At 48.0% G+C, this 14385-nt stretch overlaps 1 protein-coding gene across 7 annotated transcripts in view; it reads right to left on the bottom strand.

Moving 5' to 3' along the window:
* Positions 1-9146, bottom strand: part of CORO2A (coronin 2A) — a 57598-nt gene extending 48452 nt beyond the window's left edge. Inside the window, exon 1 of one of the 7 annotated variants that reach the window (XM_074532532.1) lies at positions 9040-9146. In XM_074532532.1, coding sequence (XP_074388633.1) covers positions 9040-9060 — 21 coding nt within the window. In that variant the 5' untranslated portion in view covers positions 9061-9146. Of the gene's footprint in view, positions 1-8281; positions 8555-8622; positions 8780-8911; positions 8982-9039 lie in introns of those variants that run through there. The other 6 variants (XM_074532530.1, XM_074532531.1, XM_005492708.4 and 3 more) reach the window with 6 other exon arrangements.
* Between the last annotated feature and the right edge of the window lie 5239 nt (positions 9147-14385).

The following is a 14385-nucleotide window of genomic DNA, read 5'->3' as shown; positions in this document are numbered from 1 at the left end:
GGATGAGTTTTGTTCAGCTTCCAGCTTTGTCCCAACACATCAGCCTTCACTTCAACCCTTCCAGCCAGGAGCACCTCTGGAAGTGCCTCCACATCCCAGCAGACCTCCCTGCTACAGGCTCTCTCTCCTTCTACCACCACTGCTTTCTATGCCAGCCTATTTCCCCAGCATAGCTGATATCCACGCTGACAAACTGATCTTTTCTATGCCTTTGAGTCAGCTCTGGGCATCTGTGCCTCACTGACTTTTTGAGCCAAAGGCTTATCTGTCTGTTTAGCCAGCCCTAATGGATTTTCCGCCTGCAGATTCATCTAATGGCTTTTCTTGAACCACATCCCCAACATCCTGTGTCAATGCGTTCCACTGTTTATCTGTATCCTGTAGTTCCTGGGTAATGATAAACAGAGGAACAATCACTCCCTATCTGAACTCTCCATCCCATCATACTACCATATCTGAAAAGCTGCATGTCATATCCCTTTTCAGACATACCTTTTCCAAGCTAAACAGTTATCCTCCTCTGCATTCCCTTTTGCATTACCATGTCCTCAGTGAGCTGCAGGAAGCTAGTTTGGCACAAGGCATCGAAGACCAAGTTGCATTATAGATGTATCCAGACCGTTTTGGGGTTTTCTTTAAATCAGTGCAGTACGAAAGAGAAAAAAAAATTAAAGAAAACCCAGAAAGGTAGCACAGTCCTTAAAATCTGGCTGTGAATTAAAGGAGAATTCTGAATTCCTGACATAATGCAGGCCAGGCAGCTTGGGATGCTCTTTCCATGCCTTAGGCAGCAAAAACAAAGGCTGTCTGTGTAAGAAGAGTGAGAAATAAAGCACTGGGTAGGACACACAGAGCTTCACCACAGCTATCTGCATATGCAGTTTTCTGTGGATATTTTATGTGTTCATGAAATTACATCAGTATCTAGGGCTTTCCAGTACCGGATAGCCTTCAGGAAACTTCTGAAGACTGGTCAGAGCCAGTGGAGAGTCAGCACTGTGCTCCTAGTTTAGCCTGGGATGACAGCAAGTGGGATGAGTCCCACAGAGGGCTCCCTGAGCAGGCTCAGGGACTGCAGGTGAGTGCTCCCTGCCCTGCATGGCACTGTCATGCCAGGAACTCCAGGGGCAGGAAGGATAGCAGGTAATGACACAGGTAGATATGAAAGTTTAAAAAGGGTTAGTTTGGAAACAGCTCAAAACAAAAAACTGGATTTCCTGAGGAAGTCTTGCTTTTCTGCAGGAGTTGAGGACACTTGCAGATTTCCAGACTAATGGACTAAAACCACTCTGTGGTCATCTGCCTGTACTGGTAGTGGCCAGTGGCACCAGTGGAAGCAGAGCCCCACAACAACAAAAGGTGTGTGAAACACTTCTAGTGCCATTAATCTTCCACACTCACAACACTGAGTTTGACTGCAAGACAGGCAGAAATAAGAGTACAAATGCTGCTAATTTTTTTATATATGTAAGGTAAGCTGCCATGAAGTCATAGAGAAGTTCATGTTGCAAGTCATGTCAGGGAAGGAAGCACAGGTAAGACATTGTAAAACTCTTCAGAAATATACAAAACCATACATAAAATAATGACTAGTTTCTCAAAATTGAGAGAAAGACGAGGTAGAGAAATTGTCACTTCAGTTCCCTCTTTACACATTAAATGCATTTTCTCTATCAGGCTTAAGAAGCCCTACTCTAGTAACAGCCCACAGACAAATGAACACCAAAGCAAAGGTCTCAAAACAAAGAGATTCCCCAGGTTAAGAGCAGGATATCTTTAGTGAAATAGGATCTTTTAAACCTCAAGGATGACCAAAATATATTCAAGGGTATCCTTTGATATTTTTTTCTAAATTCAGCCCATCAGCCTATAAAGCAGATATGTGTGCTGCAGAGAAAGTTAGGAATTCTTAACCACTCATTTGAGTTCAACATGCATCATGAACATTGGGAAAAGAAACATGGAACACAAGGACCAAGACAGACTTTCTAGGTGTGGGTTTCTTTCTTTTTAGCTGTGGGTTTCCTTGCTTTAACTTAGGGAAACTTCTAATATCATCATCAGGTTTTTGCTTCTAATATCATGACCAAATCACAGGCAAATTTAGGCTGGGAGGGACCTCGGATGGTCCACAGCACAAACTTCCAGTCAAAATAGGATTAGCCTTTAAGTCAAACCACCAGGCTTTTCACATCCCCATTCATGTGAATTCTGAAAATCTCCAGAGGTGGGGGTACTAAACTCAAGAAAACCATCCTGTTAAGCCCCTGTCTGGATAATTGTGAACTCAGTCAGTCATTACATGCCAGTCACAAAAGCAGGTACTGGTCCTACACAGTGCTCTGCCTCCATGAGGATGAGTCACCTACCCCACCCTGTCCAGACCACAAGTCAACACAGCCAGTGACGTGTCCTTCTCCACTTACAATGTTCAAACTGGCTCAGAGGACTCCTGCCTTCAAACTGTCCTCCCTCCAACAACCATAAAACATTACTCAGGAGAGAAAGTCAGCTGTTGTGTTAGGGAACAAGAATACCACCTTGGGACCCTAAGGGCAGAGCCAGCAGAACATGCTGAGAGCTTGGAGAGGAGACATGTATGGTCTCCTCTGTGAGATGAGACGCTCTAGTGGTGACTAGCTGGAGAACAGAAAGTCCTGCAGGAGGCCAGGTAGCTGCTGTTTAATGGCAGGCTGAGAGATGTCACCTACTTCAAGAGAACACTGCTATCTGCACTGAGTGACATTATTTAGGTGATCATCCTGTTCAAGTTTCTAGCTATGCATCATCCTGGGAAGCTCTTCCCACGATTCCTCCTCTTTGCTGCTAAAAACACAACTGCCTTATTATTTTGCCAAGTAATAACTTCTGCTTCCAGCTACTGGCTTTCATTGTGGTTTGTCAGCCCAATTGAAGAATCCATTATCTATAAAGACAGAAGCGATTTTTGATCTTTTCAATTCCACAGAAACCAAGAGTTCAGCAAAATACAACCTGGAGACCAAGAGTGACAAAAGCTTCAACTTTCCACTTGAGCTTTTACCTATAAAATCTCATAGAAGGGTTGGGTTTTGCTGCTCCAAGACTTGTGTTGCCTGGGAGGATGCATCACACCCAGAACTACTGCACAAGAAGATTAATGTATGACAGGAAAATGAGCTTCAAACAGATGCAAGAGGCTGTAAAATCAAACCCTTCAATCCCTATTAACCCGTTAAATACCATGATTTTTAAAACTGTGAGACACTGAATTCCAATTTATGTCCATGAAACATGCCAGATGCCAGGCTATCATTAGCAAAATCAATCTTTTCAATTAAGACTCGAGCATCAGTTGCTGACATAAAGACCTTTTGCAAATTCAAAGGGAAACAGCCATGACCACAGGCAGGAGGGGTCAGAAGACAGACTCTGATCCTCCCTGACTGCAAGGAAAAGAGCCTCTCATGTAAAGAAACTGAACATTACAAGAGCAGGAACTTGGAGCAATGCTATTCTGATTTTGTTTTTGTTCCTCTACATGTGCATTTTGGTATTCAAATTAAATTAGAGAAAATGGCAGAGAAAAATAATATGAACTAATTACATTTAAGTAGATGTTAGCAAGACAATCTTTGACTACTTCTCCTTGTCTCTTGCAATTAAAGAGCTGTCTGGATTCTCTGTGCCTATTACCCTGCAATTTTGTTGCCAGCACAGGCTCCTTTTACAGAGCAGATAGACTAGAAGAAACCAAGGGTGACAAGGAAGATTGGTCCTTCCTGGCATCATTCACATTACAGGTGGTGTTCCTAAAAACATCAGTGTTAGACTTCCTAGAAACGAGCACTGTAACTCCACCACCAATTCAGGCAAAATGGTAGCTATGCTTTTCTAAGGCAATATGGTTTACATTTTTCAAGATTTGTGTACTCTTGCTTAGGGAAAACACTGTGAAACACTGGTTTAAATAACTGGTTTGAAATAACCTCAATGTAACCATGTGAAAGGCGGCTGAGAGCTGAACAGCACTGGCAGAGTCAAATTTGCTGCAGCCCAGAAAGCAAAACTGCACAGATAGATACCCGACAGGGTAGCTGTGGTGCTACAGGACTCAGCACAGATCAATGGTGTGACACTGGGGGCCGTTCAGGGGCAGCCCTTCAGGGGTCCTTTGGCAGAACCTACATGCTAACACTCCCTGGCCAAACAAGATCCAGGTGAGGCTGGAGTAGGACAGGCAGTACAGGGAGAGATCTGCTGCTCCCCGACCTGTGCTTGCACGTGTTCTTGTTCACCTGCTGTAACCGTCCATGTCCCAGCCCACAGAGTGAGCCACGTCTGAGAATAAAGCACTTGCCCACCAAGCACTTCCCATGCACCCTACCACTGATGATCAGAAAACTTGGGAGGGGATCCAGAGATTTCAAAGTCTCCCAAGGAGGAATTCAACCCTTTTAACATATGCTCTGGAAGGCAAGTTTAAATCATGGTATTTGTAGAGCAATGACTGATTAATTTTGGCTCTTGGGAGTAAACCCAGTATTTGCCTTGGCCCCTCCCCGCACTTTTTTTTCTGACTGTCCCTACTCAACTTTATGTGAAAGATCCTCAAGTCATGAGGATCATATTTCCTGTATTAATGCAACCCTGACATGGACAGCCTTGCCCAGTCACCTCTTTCTGGGAGGAGCTCTCCCCCAAACATTGCCTCCTCTCCTGTTTAAGCACAACTCCCAGAACCACAGGAGGAAGAACAAGATGGAGTTTGGCCTCTGTTGCTTTCCTGGTTGCTATCTTATCAGCTTTCATGAACTTTGTCTCAATCTAGCTATAAAAATACCACAGCTGCTGGGATTTTCTTCTGCTCTGTCTTCCTTATCATTTTCCTAGGTGACTTTGTCCCACAGAGGGAGAGAGGCAGTGCAGAGTCATCAGTTGCAACCTCCTCTCTGCAGGTAGGTCCATGTTTCTTGGCACAGAGATAAAGAGCAGGCTATTCACCAGACTGGAAGGAAACTCTTCAACAAACCAGGGCTCTGAAGGATGCTCAGAAGAAAGAGCGAGAGAGGCTCCAAACTTTGGGCACTGGAAAATCTGAAACTATGTGAAGCAGAGCAGGGAACAGGTCAACAAGGGAAGAGAGAACAGGACTTGGAGCTGCACACTATCATTGGTCCTACTCTTGGCAGCAGCATGTCTCCAAGCTTTAGAAAGGATTTTGCTTGGCTGAGGGTCAGAAAGTCCTATTTGTGAATTTCAAAGTGCTTTAGAAATAGTAAGCATCAGCATTACACTAACAGAGCCCTGCAGGGTGTATTTTCAAAATGGGGAATTGCTGGCAAGCCTGTAATACCACAGAGGGGAAATCCCTGGAAATACAAGGCCAGTCTAGCTTCTACTTACAAGCCAGTATAACCCTGTGAGTATCAAAATCTCTCAGCCAATACAGTCTCCTGGATGATGTAAAGGTCTTTCCTGTTTCTCCTGAGGAGAGGCAGGAGGCACGTCAGCATAATTGCAGTGCGCTGCAGGCTGCTTGCCTCAGTCAGCTCCGCAGCCAGAGCAGCTTTACAGCATGCACTTACGGGAAGCCACGGAATGACTACATGGGAAACACCTCACCACACCACCACTCCAGTGCCTTCTTGCCACGGGAGCAAGAGACCAGACCGTCTGTGCTCCTGCTGTGCATCAAGAGGTGGCCAGACAGCTCTTTGAAAGCACAGCTGCTGTCCAGCCTCACCAGGGATGGCCTTGGCTCTGAGCAGCAGTTTAGTAGCAACCACCAGCAACCATCCAGACAGCCCACTGGCCAGCTGTAAGATCACTGGTGTTTATAACTGGGAGTCAGGAACATTCAGATAAGGTGCTGGCATTTTGTGGGGCTCTTTTGTTGAAGCAAACACTTCAAACAAACTTTTCCTATGAGAGTGGAGAACAGGGTGTGGCTGTTAAGGACTAGCTGAGTCCCCTTGAACCAGTCAGGAGTGGATGGTGGGGAAATGATCTGGCACAGTTTTCCTCCACACTGTTTCCTCACTGAGTCTCTGTCATACCCTGTCACAGCCCATTCCCCAGTAGTTTTCCCATCAAAATCCCTGCCTGGGGAAATCAGGACCTAACAACGTAGCATGAAGACTTCATGCTATGCAGCCACTGTGGATCAACAAATACAAAAAAGTCAGAGGCAGCAAACTGACCACAAATTATGAGGAGTCTGCAAGGTCATGCATAAAATACAGCTTAGCCTGCCCCAAGGCAATCGTCTGTCACTCAAAGAATCACCTTTTTTTTTCTGGGATATGCCAAAGCTTTCAGTTCTCTCCCTAAGCCTCTGTAACAGTGAGTGCTTGGGCACCTGACGCTTACAGCACAGGGATCTGCTCCGTACTCAGCTATTCATCCCCAAAACCCAGCTCACACACATTTAGGCATCTGCCAGTCCAGGCAGCCCACAGGCAAGAGAGAACTTCCCCTTGCAGAAGCACCATAAACCTGTTCCAGAGGCAGCAACCTGCCCACTACCAACACCCCTAGAAAGAGACTCACAGACTTAGGCAACTGAAAATCCACTCATTATCCAGCTACTAACAAATGTAGCGGATACAAAAACGTGAAACTATTATCCATTACTGGCATTTGCAGAGCGGGAAATTTCCTCAGAGGGGACAAACCAGCATACTTGAAAGACAGGCAGTAATTATCAAGGCAGAAAAGGAGAATGAGAAATATACAACATCTGGAGATACCCTGACCCGCCACCAGGAAATCTACCTGCTGCACAGACACAGCCAGCAGCCAGATGGATGAACAGGATGGAGGTGATCAGTGCTGCTGGTCAGGCAGGGGACAGTGGTCTCCCTCACCCCTGGACTTGCAAAAACAGGCACATTTAAGCTCAGGTGCTTTGCCTCAGAGGAAGAGGGGCTAGGAAGAACTTAGGGCAGAGCTGGGGTGCAGGCAGCAGAATTGTGTGGCTCTTTGTCCAGTACCTGGGTCTCACATTTCCTGTCTAAGGCAGCTCTACTGAGATAACGGGCAGTGATTTTTTGCTACAGACAGATTGTATGAATTTGAAACACAGCTCATTGAAGCTATAACAATAGATGTCATAATGCTAATTCACCAAATAACAGCAGCACAGATGAAAACACGTCTTTTTTTCCTGTCTCTAAGAAGCAACCATCTCTCCCCTATTCTGCCTCCCAATGCCCTAGAGTTTCCTGAAATGCTCACAACCAAAACATGAACTCCCTCGTGTCTCCATCAGTCACTCCCTATCTCTGATCAAATCAGGAGAGATCAGAGCTCTCCAAAGAGGGCACAGCCAGAGGAAGAACAAAGGGAACAGCAGGGCTACACAGGCTGCTCCTTTGTTAACCCACTGGGGAGCCTGCACTGGAGAAGCTTAAAGGCAACCATCAGTCAACCTTCTCCCAAATGTTCCCTGAATCCTCAGCAGAAATCACTTCCCTTGAGCACCCAAGGGGCCAAAAGAGGTTAAGCCTGTCCAGGTAAATACCCTTCACAAGGGATGGAGCACAGCGTCTTCTTAGAAAGTATAAATAAAAAGGTCTGGGGCTGGGGCAGGGTGGCACGGAAATCAGGAACAGATAGGATGCTCCAGAGCATGACAAGGAGGGCACCACTCCCTGCAAAGTGAACAATGTGCTCAGATACTGCACATAGCTGGCCTCATCGGGCCATAGGTCTGCAAAGTGCTGTCTGTTACACATCCCTTTGCAACAGCCTGTCTTGGCCTTTGACAGAGCTGCGGCATCAAAGCCAGACCCACGGAGGAAGCAGTCTTCAAAGCTGTGCTGCCTGAAAATAAGACTCCTTCAAGGTGCCGGTTCCCCCTTCAGGGGGAAGTAGGACCAGGGGATCCCGGTGCCAGAGAGTCATTGATGTGGCTGTCGTCACGCTCAGTGCAAGATGCGACCTACCCTGACATCAAGCATCCGAATTCCCCACAACTCGCAGGAAAGAGGCCAAATTTAACTCATCGCACACACAGCCATAGGTGAGGCTTCTGTATAAATAATAGGCGAAGTTATACAGATGCCAACCGTGGCACCGGCGGCAGGGCTGGCAGCAGGCGCAGCCTTCCGACCAGGCACCAGGATGGCCCGGGTCGGCAAGAAGCCCTGTTGCTCCGCGCACCGCTGCCTGCAGACCCCCGGTCGGAGGGCTCCCGCCGCGGGCCGGCTGCTAGTCCGCCACACCCCGCGCAGAAAGCCCCGCCGGCAGATCCCTGCAGGAATAGCCCTGGCGCTATCGCTGAGCGAGAGAACCTTACCCGCCGAGGGCGCGACCAGCACCGGCTGCCCCGGCCGGCGGGAACGCCCCGCTCCGCCGCAGCACGGGGGATGCCCGAGGCCCGCGGCGCCGGGCGGCCAGGGCATCCCCCGGCCGTGGGTGCCCCCGCGGCTGCAGGCGGCAGCCCCAGCTCCTCACAAAGCGGGGTGGGGCCGGAGGCAGCTGCGGCACCCCCGGCGCAAGGCGGGCAGAGCGGGCGTCCCCTCCCGCTCCCCGGCACCGCCAGGCTCCGCAGGCCCCGGGCTGCGGCAGGTGCCCGAGCCGGCCCTGCCCGCGCCTGCCCCGGCCCCACGCCCCGCACCACCTCCCGCGCTCTCGTACCTTGCCGCTGCCCGCGGGGGTCTGGACGTGCGCACGGGAGCCGCGCCGCGCCAGCCCGGCCCGGCCCGCCCGGTCCCCGCCCCGGCCCGCCCCCGCGCCGCGCCCCGCAGCCGGGAGGTGCCGGCGGGCACCCGCGGAGCTCCCAAGAGCCTGCCCGGGGCGATCAGGTCCGCGGTCGTGCCCGGCCCCTGGGCGCAGCCTCCAGCGGCCAGCGAGGGTTTGTCCTGGTGCCGGAGCGGGGAGAGCCCCTCCGCAACCACAGCAAGGTGCTCCGGTGCATCTCCGCTACCCTGGGCTTGGGAGCCATCCCACCCGATCCGATGTGTGCCATTCGCCGTCACCATCGCCGCTGCAGGTGGATCCCCGACTCTGTGCCCAGAGGCACATGGTGAAAGGTGGCTGCGTGATTCTCCTTACCTGAGATCGACCTGACAGCATCAGGACGTTGCCGTCACTTGCAGTGAGTGCCACAGGCCTTGCATTAGCTCAGAGAGCTTGAGTTCTCTGTGCCCACCAGGTATCACACATCCTGAACACTGCACGCACCCCTGCAACAGTTTTAATGTGCCAGCCTTAGCTGGCAGCCTCTGGCTGTCTCAGCAGTCCCTGGCAGATGGAGAGAGACTGGCCCAAAGCTGCAGGCCCTTTACTGATAGCATATGGCTTTAGAAAGCTTCTCACAGAGCTCACACTCATACTTTGGGGTCAGCTGGTACCTTGGTAGCACTGCAAAACTCCTCAGTGCCCTGAATGAGGAACTTGGTAAGTAGACAGCAGCACCCAAGATCAAATAGCAGAGGTTTCTTTGGCCAGGTCACCACCTCAGCTTACACTGCTCTGCTCCTGTCTGATTAATCAGAGTCTGAGACAGATAGCTCATCTACATACCTTAGTCCCATCACTCGTTGGGTTAGCAGAGGCAGCTCTGGGCTGAGCTAGCAGCTGTGACAAGACTGTGAGACTCAATGTCCTTCACAAGTGAGATGCTGCAGATCAGTGTAAGTGAGCAAACAGAAAAGCATACGTGCCCCAATGATAGTGTCGATGCTGTTACCAATTATTAACTCCTCAAGGCAAAGTACTATTTATCAAGAAGCTGTATATCAACCTTAGCAGATGTAGACAAAGAGAGAAGTGGTAGAGGCCTCGTGAACCCTTCCAAAAAAATGTCTCAAACACTCTCAACCGAAGCAACAACAGGCAACATAGCAGGATTGAAATCACTGGAACAGTAAGAACTGCTGTCCTTAGCTGAAAGATAATTCCATCAAGGGGAGATCACAACCACAAACCCAGCAACCAGTTCCTCACTCCAGACCCCAACTCTAGTAAAAGAGGAGACTGCATGTATGATATCATCATTAGCACATCTGTCAGCACACCTCAAGTCCTTCTGGAGAAGAAAAATAATGCCTGTGAAAGGACCAGATCCACTGAATGTTTCAAGGGTGTTGAGCAGAATTTCAGAACCAACCAGCAATCACCAAGAGTGATCTTCACCCTTTGCTACCAGGTGCCAGCCCAGGACATCCCAGGAGACTGAGATGCTTCAGCAGATACACCACCAGACAACTGTGGAGAAGCAATATCCATGGATAGAGCACAGGAAGGAATTCCTGTGGACACAAATTGTGGCTGCTAGTGCAGCAGCTGTCCTGGGCCTGCCGTGCCTACAGGAATTGAGATGACTTCTGGTAGCCCTCAGGATCCTCGCAGTGTGTGCACACCTTCCCCATGGAGAAGTACAAGACAGGTCAGGTACTGATGCACAGATGATTTCCAGTGCTTCCTTTAACACATGTTGTGCTCCAGCCCTGAGTAAGCTGTAGAAGATTGCATGCAGGACTGACAGAGAGACAAAGACATCTTTGTTTAGGGTCCTTGGGGAGAAAGATTTCTTTCACCTACAGCTCTGTCCACTGCAGGTATATGGCTGTGCTACTCATATGCAAGTGACATTCCTGAGAGCTGTTTTAGGTGCTGACAAAGTGAATGGTTTTGCTCCCCAGTCCCCTTTGCAGTCTTAAACTTGGTGGCTGGGCCTGGGGTGTCCTTGGTGATTGGGGTGAATCTCTGACGTGTTCCCTGAGATGTCTCAACTGGTCATTCAGCAGCAAGGGCCTGGCTGAGCAACTGCTGCTGACAGCCTGTGTCCACAGAAGTGGCTTTTGGGAAAGAGCTCTCCCACACAACACTTCTGCTGTGCAAAGGGCCTCCAGCAGCCAACATGTTTGTGCTTTCTGTTGAGATCCAACAGCAGAAGTTGGAGCAGCATGTTCTGTAACTCTCTCCAATCCCACACCATTAGGTACCAGGAATCAGGCTGAACGGCAGGCCGGTATCCCACCCTTCTCTTTCTGGCCCATGCAAAATAGTGAGAGGTGGAAAGCTACCACTCCAGCAGAGTTGGTTATGAAGGGGAGCCTGACAGCAGTGCAACAGAACAACACTCCTGTTAGCCATGTGCACTATCTCAACCTGTGGCAAGCCACTGGAAGAGCAGAGCTGGCACCTGTTGTGGCTGGTTTGCATTGCAGGAGCTACACAGCATGGCCACATTCATGGTGTCTGTGCAGCAATGATGAAGAAGTTCATCCAGCTGGGCACAGCTCCCTGGGAGCAAGGTCCTGACTGGCATGGAGCATTTACAGAGGGGGATGAGAAGAGACAGAAGGGAACTAGCTTTCTGCAAGGTGATATGCCTTGCAACTCTAGAAAAGGCATGTCCAGTTTGCAGATATTATATCCTCAGGTATATTTAATTCAAGGCTAAGTCATACCAGCATACAGCCCAGTACATCTGCACTGAAGGGGAGACACTGCAGCAAGCACTGAATTCTGCTTTACCCCTGCCTGCAGAGGACAAGGGGCCTGACATGGCTCTGGATGGAGACACATGGAAAAAGCTGCTAATTAGTTATGACCAATTAGCTTCATCTTTAACAAAAACTTCACTGGTACCTATTTTTCCTACTGTAATTATTTCCAGTGCCATGCAGCTCACTAAAACTAACTGTGCCACAGGTATGTGGGCAGGTGGCATGGAGGGCACAACACCTAGCAGCCTTGGGACTGATTTAAAGCACCATTGCAATGGTAGTGCCAAAACTGGAAGCCTTTTCAGAGTTTGTGGCCATTGGCATTTTCCATCAAGTGCAATAGCTTTTATGATGTTGAAAAATGTTATTGGAAGATGCAAAAAAAATGTCAATTGGTTTTAATTTTTTTTGAACTTTTCATCCCTGCAAAATGCTGCCCATAGACAATGATTTTCTACCAGCAAAATGACTCTGTAAAAGAAAAATATGTAGGCATTATTTTCAGCATGGAACTGTAATGTTGGGCTGAGTACTATTTTTTTCCCAAATGATAAGGACAGTAGAACAGAAAAACATTTTACTCTTATCAAATAAAGGAACAATATAGTCTTGGAGGAGTAGACAAAAAAACTCATGCAAAAAACAAACAGTATGCCAGCTTAGCTTTGCAAGGCTGACAAAGCAGAAGTTATGCAAAGCAATGATATTGCACTTACTCAAAATGAGAGTTGAGGAACAGGCACCTAAAAAGTACACTGGACATTGAAGACAAACCCCAAAGAGCCATATAGGGACTTCCAATGAAGTGTGCAACTATGTAAAAAAAAGTAATACACATACATCATGTAATCAGGGATAGCCAATGAGTATGTCATCAGTGTGTATGATTAAAAACTCTCAGTTTTGAGCATTTACCAATGTTCAGGGCACTCAGTTAAAGGAAGGATTCTCTGAGTGACCAGCACACTGCAATAAAGAATGCTGCTCTCTAATACTCAAACCTGTGTTAGAAAGTTTTTATCTGGACAATTTTGGTATTACAGGGGGCCTTGAAATTTAATTCTCCTTACCCTGGATATTGCTCCAAGTCTTCAAGCTTCGAACAGCTTGACACCAGAAAGTGCCAGAGGTTCTTTGTCATAAAAAATAAGCTCAAAACCAGAGCAGATACTGATCCAGTAGCTGGAGTCTCAAAGGCAGACTTTGCACTTTGCAGGAAGCTGTCATTTAATAACAAGAGAAATAAGGACTTCATCTCAAAGGTAGCAGACCACGTGACCAAAGCAAACATCTAGCTGCAGTAGAGTACAGTACCTTTCACCCCAAACGTGTCATGGTTACAATACCTTCTCTTCCACTGACTAACCCAGTGCACTGTTTTCCCCTCTTGAACAGAAAGCACACAGATAATCTCATGATTTAGCATCTCTGTGCAGGCCCCAGCTTCTCACTGAACTTAGGAAAGGGGTTAAATTATCTCGCCTGGCATTATATTATATCAGCTCCAGCACTGTGGCTCAGTCATTGGAAAGTGTTTGTCTTCTTGCACTTGGCATGTCCCTAGACAAACTAGAGCTAATGTTTTGTAAAGGAGCTCTTAGCACTGGGAGATGGCTGGAGAAGCCTCAGCATTTTCTCAGACCACAGGTGAGCTCTTAAATGGGAAGAGAGCAAGCCCAAGGCCTTGCGTCTTGCAGGAAGTTGCCCAGCCTGCAAACTGGAAAAGAAACTCAGCACTGAGGTATAGCTCCTGCTACAGGGTGTTGTAGACATCCACCCACGGAAAATGCCTTGCCCCTTAGCTCTCACCTTCACCCTGGACGAGAAGCTCAAGCTTAGACTAAACATTAACCAAAAGCAACCTCCCCAGCAGTGCCTCTTACCACTCTGGCAGCATGCCAGAATAGAGCTTAGCCACAGCATATGAAGGTGCAGATCCTGCCAGCCCAGCCAAAAAGAAGAGGTAAAAAAGGGAAGCTTCACAGCATCTTCTTGGCAGCTCAGAGACTTATTGAGCCAGCACTGGCTTTATGTGTTTGGCACCACTCCAACCATAGGGTTTATCCTCTCAAACCCTATGAACTTTTGGTGGCCACAAGATCCTGCAACAAAGTGAATTTACAAGTTAATGGCACATCATAGGGAGGAGGGTGGGTGTGGAAATCAAAACTGTCCTTTTTAGGGTTGCAGCTGGTATCTTAAGGTTGAGGTTAACGCAGAGATAGAAAGCTTAATTTCACAAGTAATGTTATGCATACAGCAAAGCTCAGCAAAGACTGGTTCTGAGTAGAAAGACTCCTCTTTTACCACAGGCACCAGCAGAGGCAGAAGGAGCTGCTGGGCTGCATAACCAGGTCAAACTGTTTCCCAGCCACAACAGTTGTCAGTGGCAGCACAAATCATTCTTGAGCACTTCATGCAGAGGTAACCAAGAGGTTCAAAACACCCATGGCACGGACTGATAGTCACCACAGGTCTTGCAGGGGCCTGAGGGATTTGTGTCTGGCCCAATTGCAATTCTGTGACCTAAGTTCAGTGCTTTTCAATACCACTGAAGTTTATGAAGTGGAAGAAAGTAGATGAGAGCCCATGAGGACATGTGAGCTTGGCTCCAAGGTGAAGGTCTTTATAGGCCTTGCAGGTATTCCTGCATTCACCACAGTTTAATAAAGAATGACCACAAGTGATTGATTGTCAATATGACCAGAGAAGATGGTCCTCAGCCAATACATGTGGACCAAAACAAGTGCTGAGGAAGACACAAAAGAAAAGAAACTTATAACAGCCCTCACATGTCCTTCCCTTCTGATTTAATTTAAAAATTATTTTCAGAATTCCCCATCAGGATCAATACTTTGATCCTTATGTCTACATCAGAAGAGTTTATGTAGCACATGGACCAATGTTTATTATATACTGTAGACATATGTCAGGCTGTGGTTTA

The sequence above is a fragment of the Zonotrichia albicollis genome, chromosome Z, assembly GCF_047830755.1.
Source record: "Zonotrichia albicollis isolate bZonAlb1 chromosome Z, bZonAlb1.hap1, whole genome shotgun sequence".
Classification (NCBI taxonomy): domain Eukaryota; kingdom Metazoa; phylum Chordata; class Aves; order Passeriformes; family Passerellidae; genus Zonotrichia; species Zonotrichia albicollis.
This window is presented reverse-complemented; position numbering and strand designations above follow the sequence as displayed.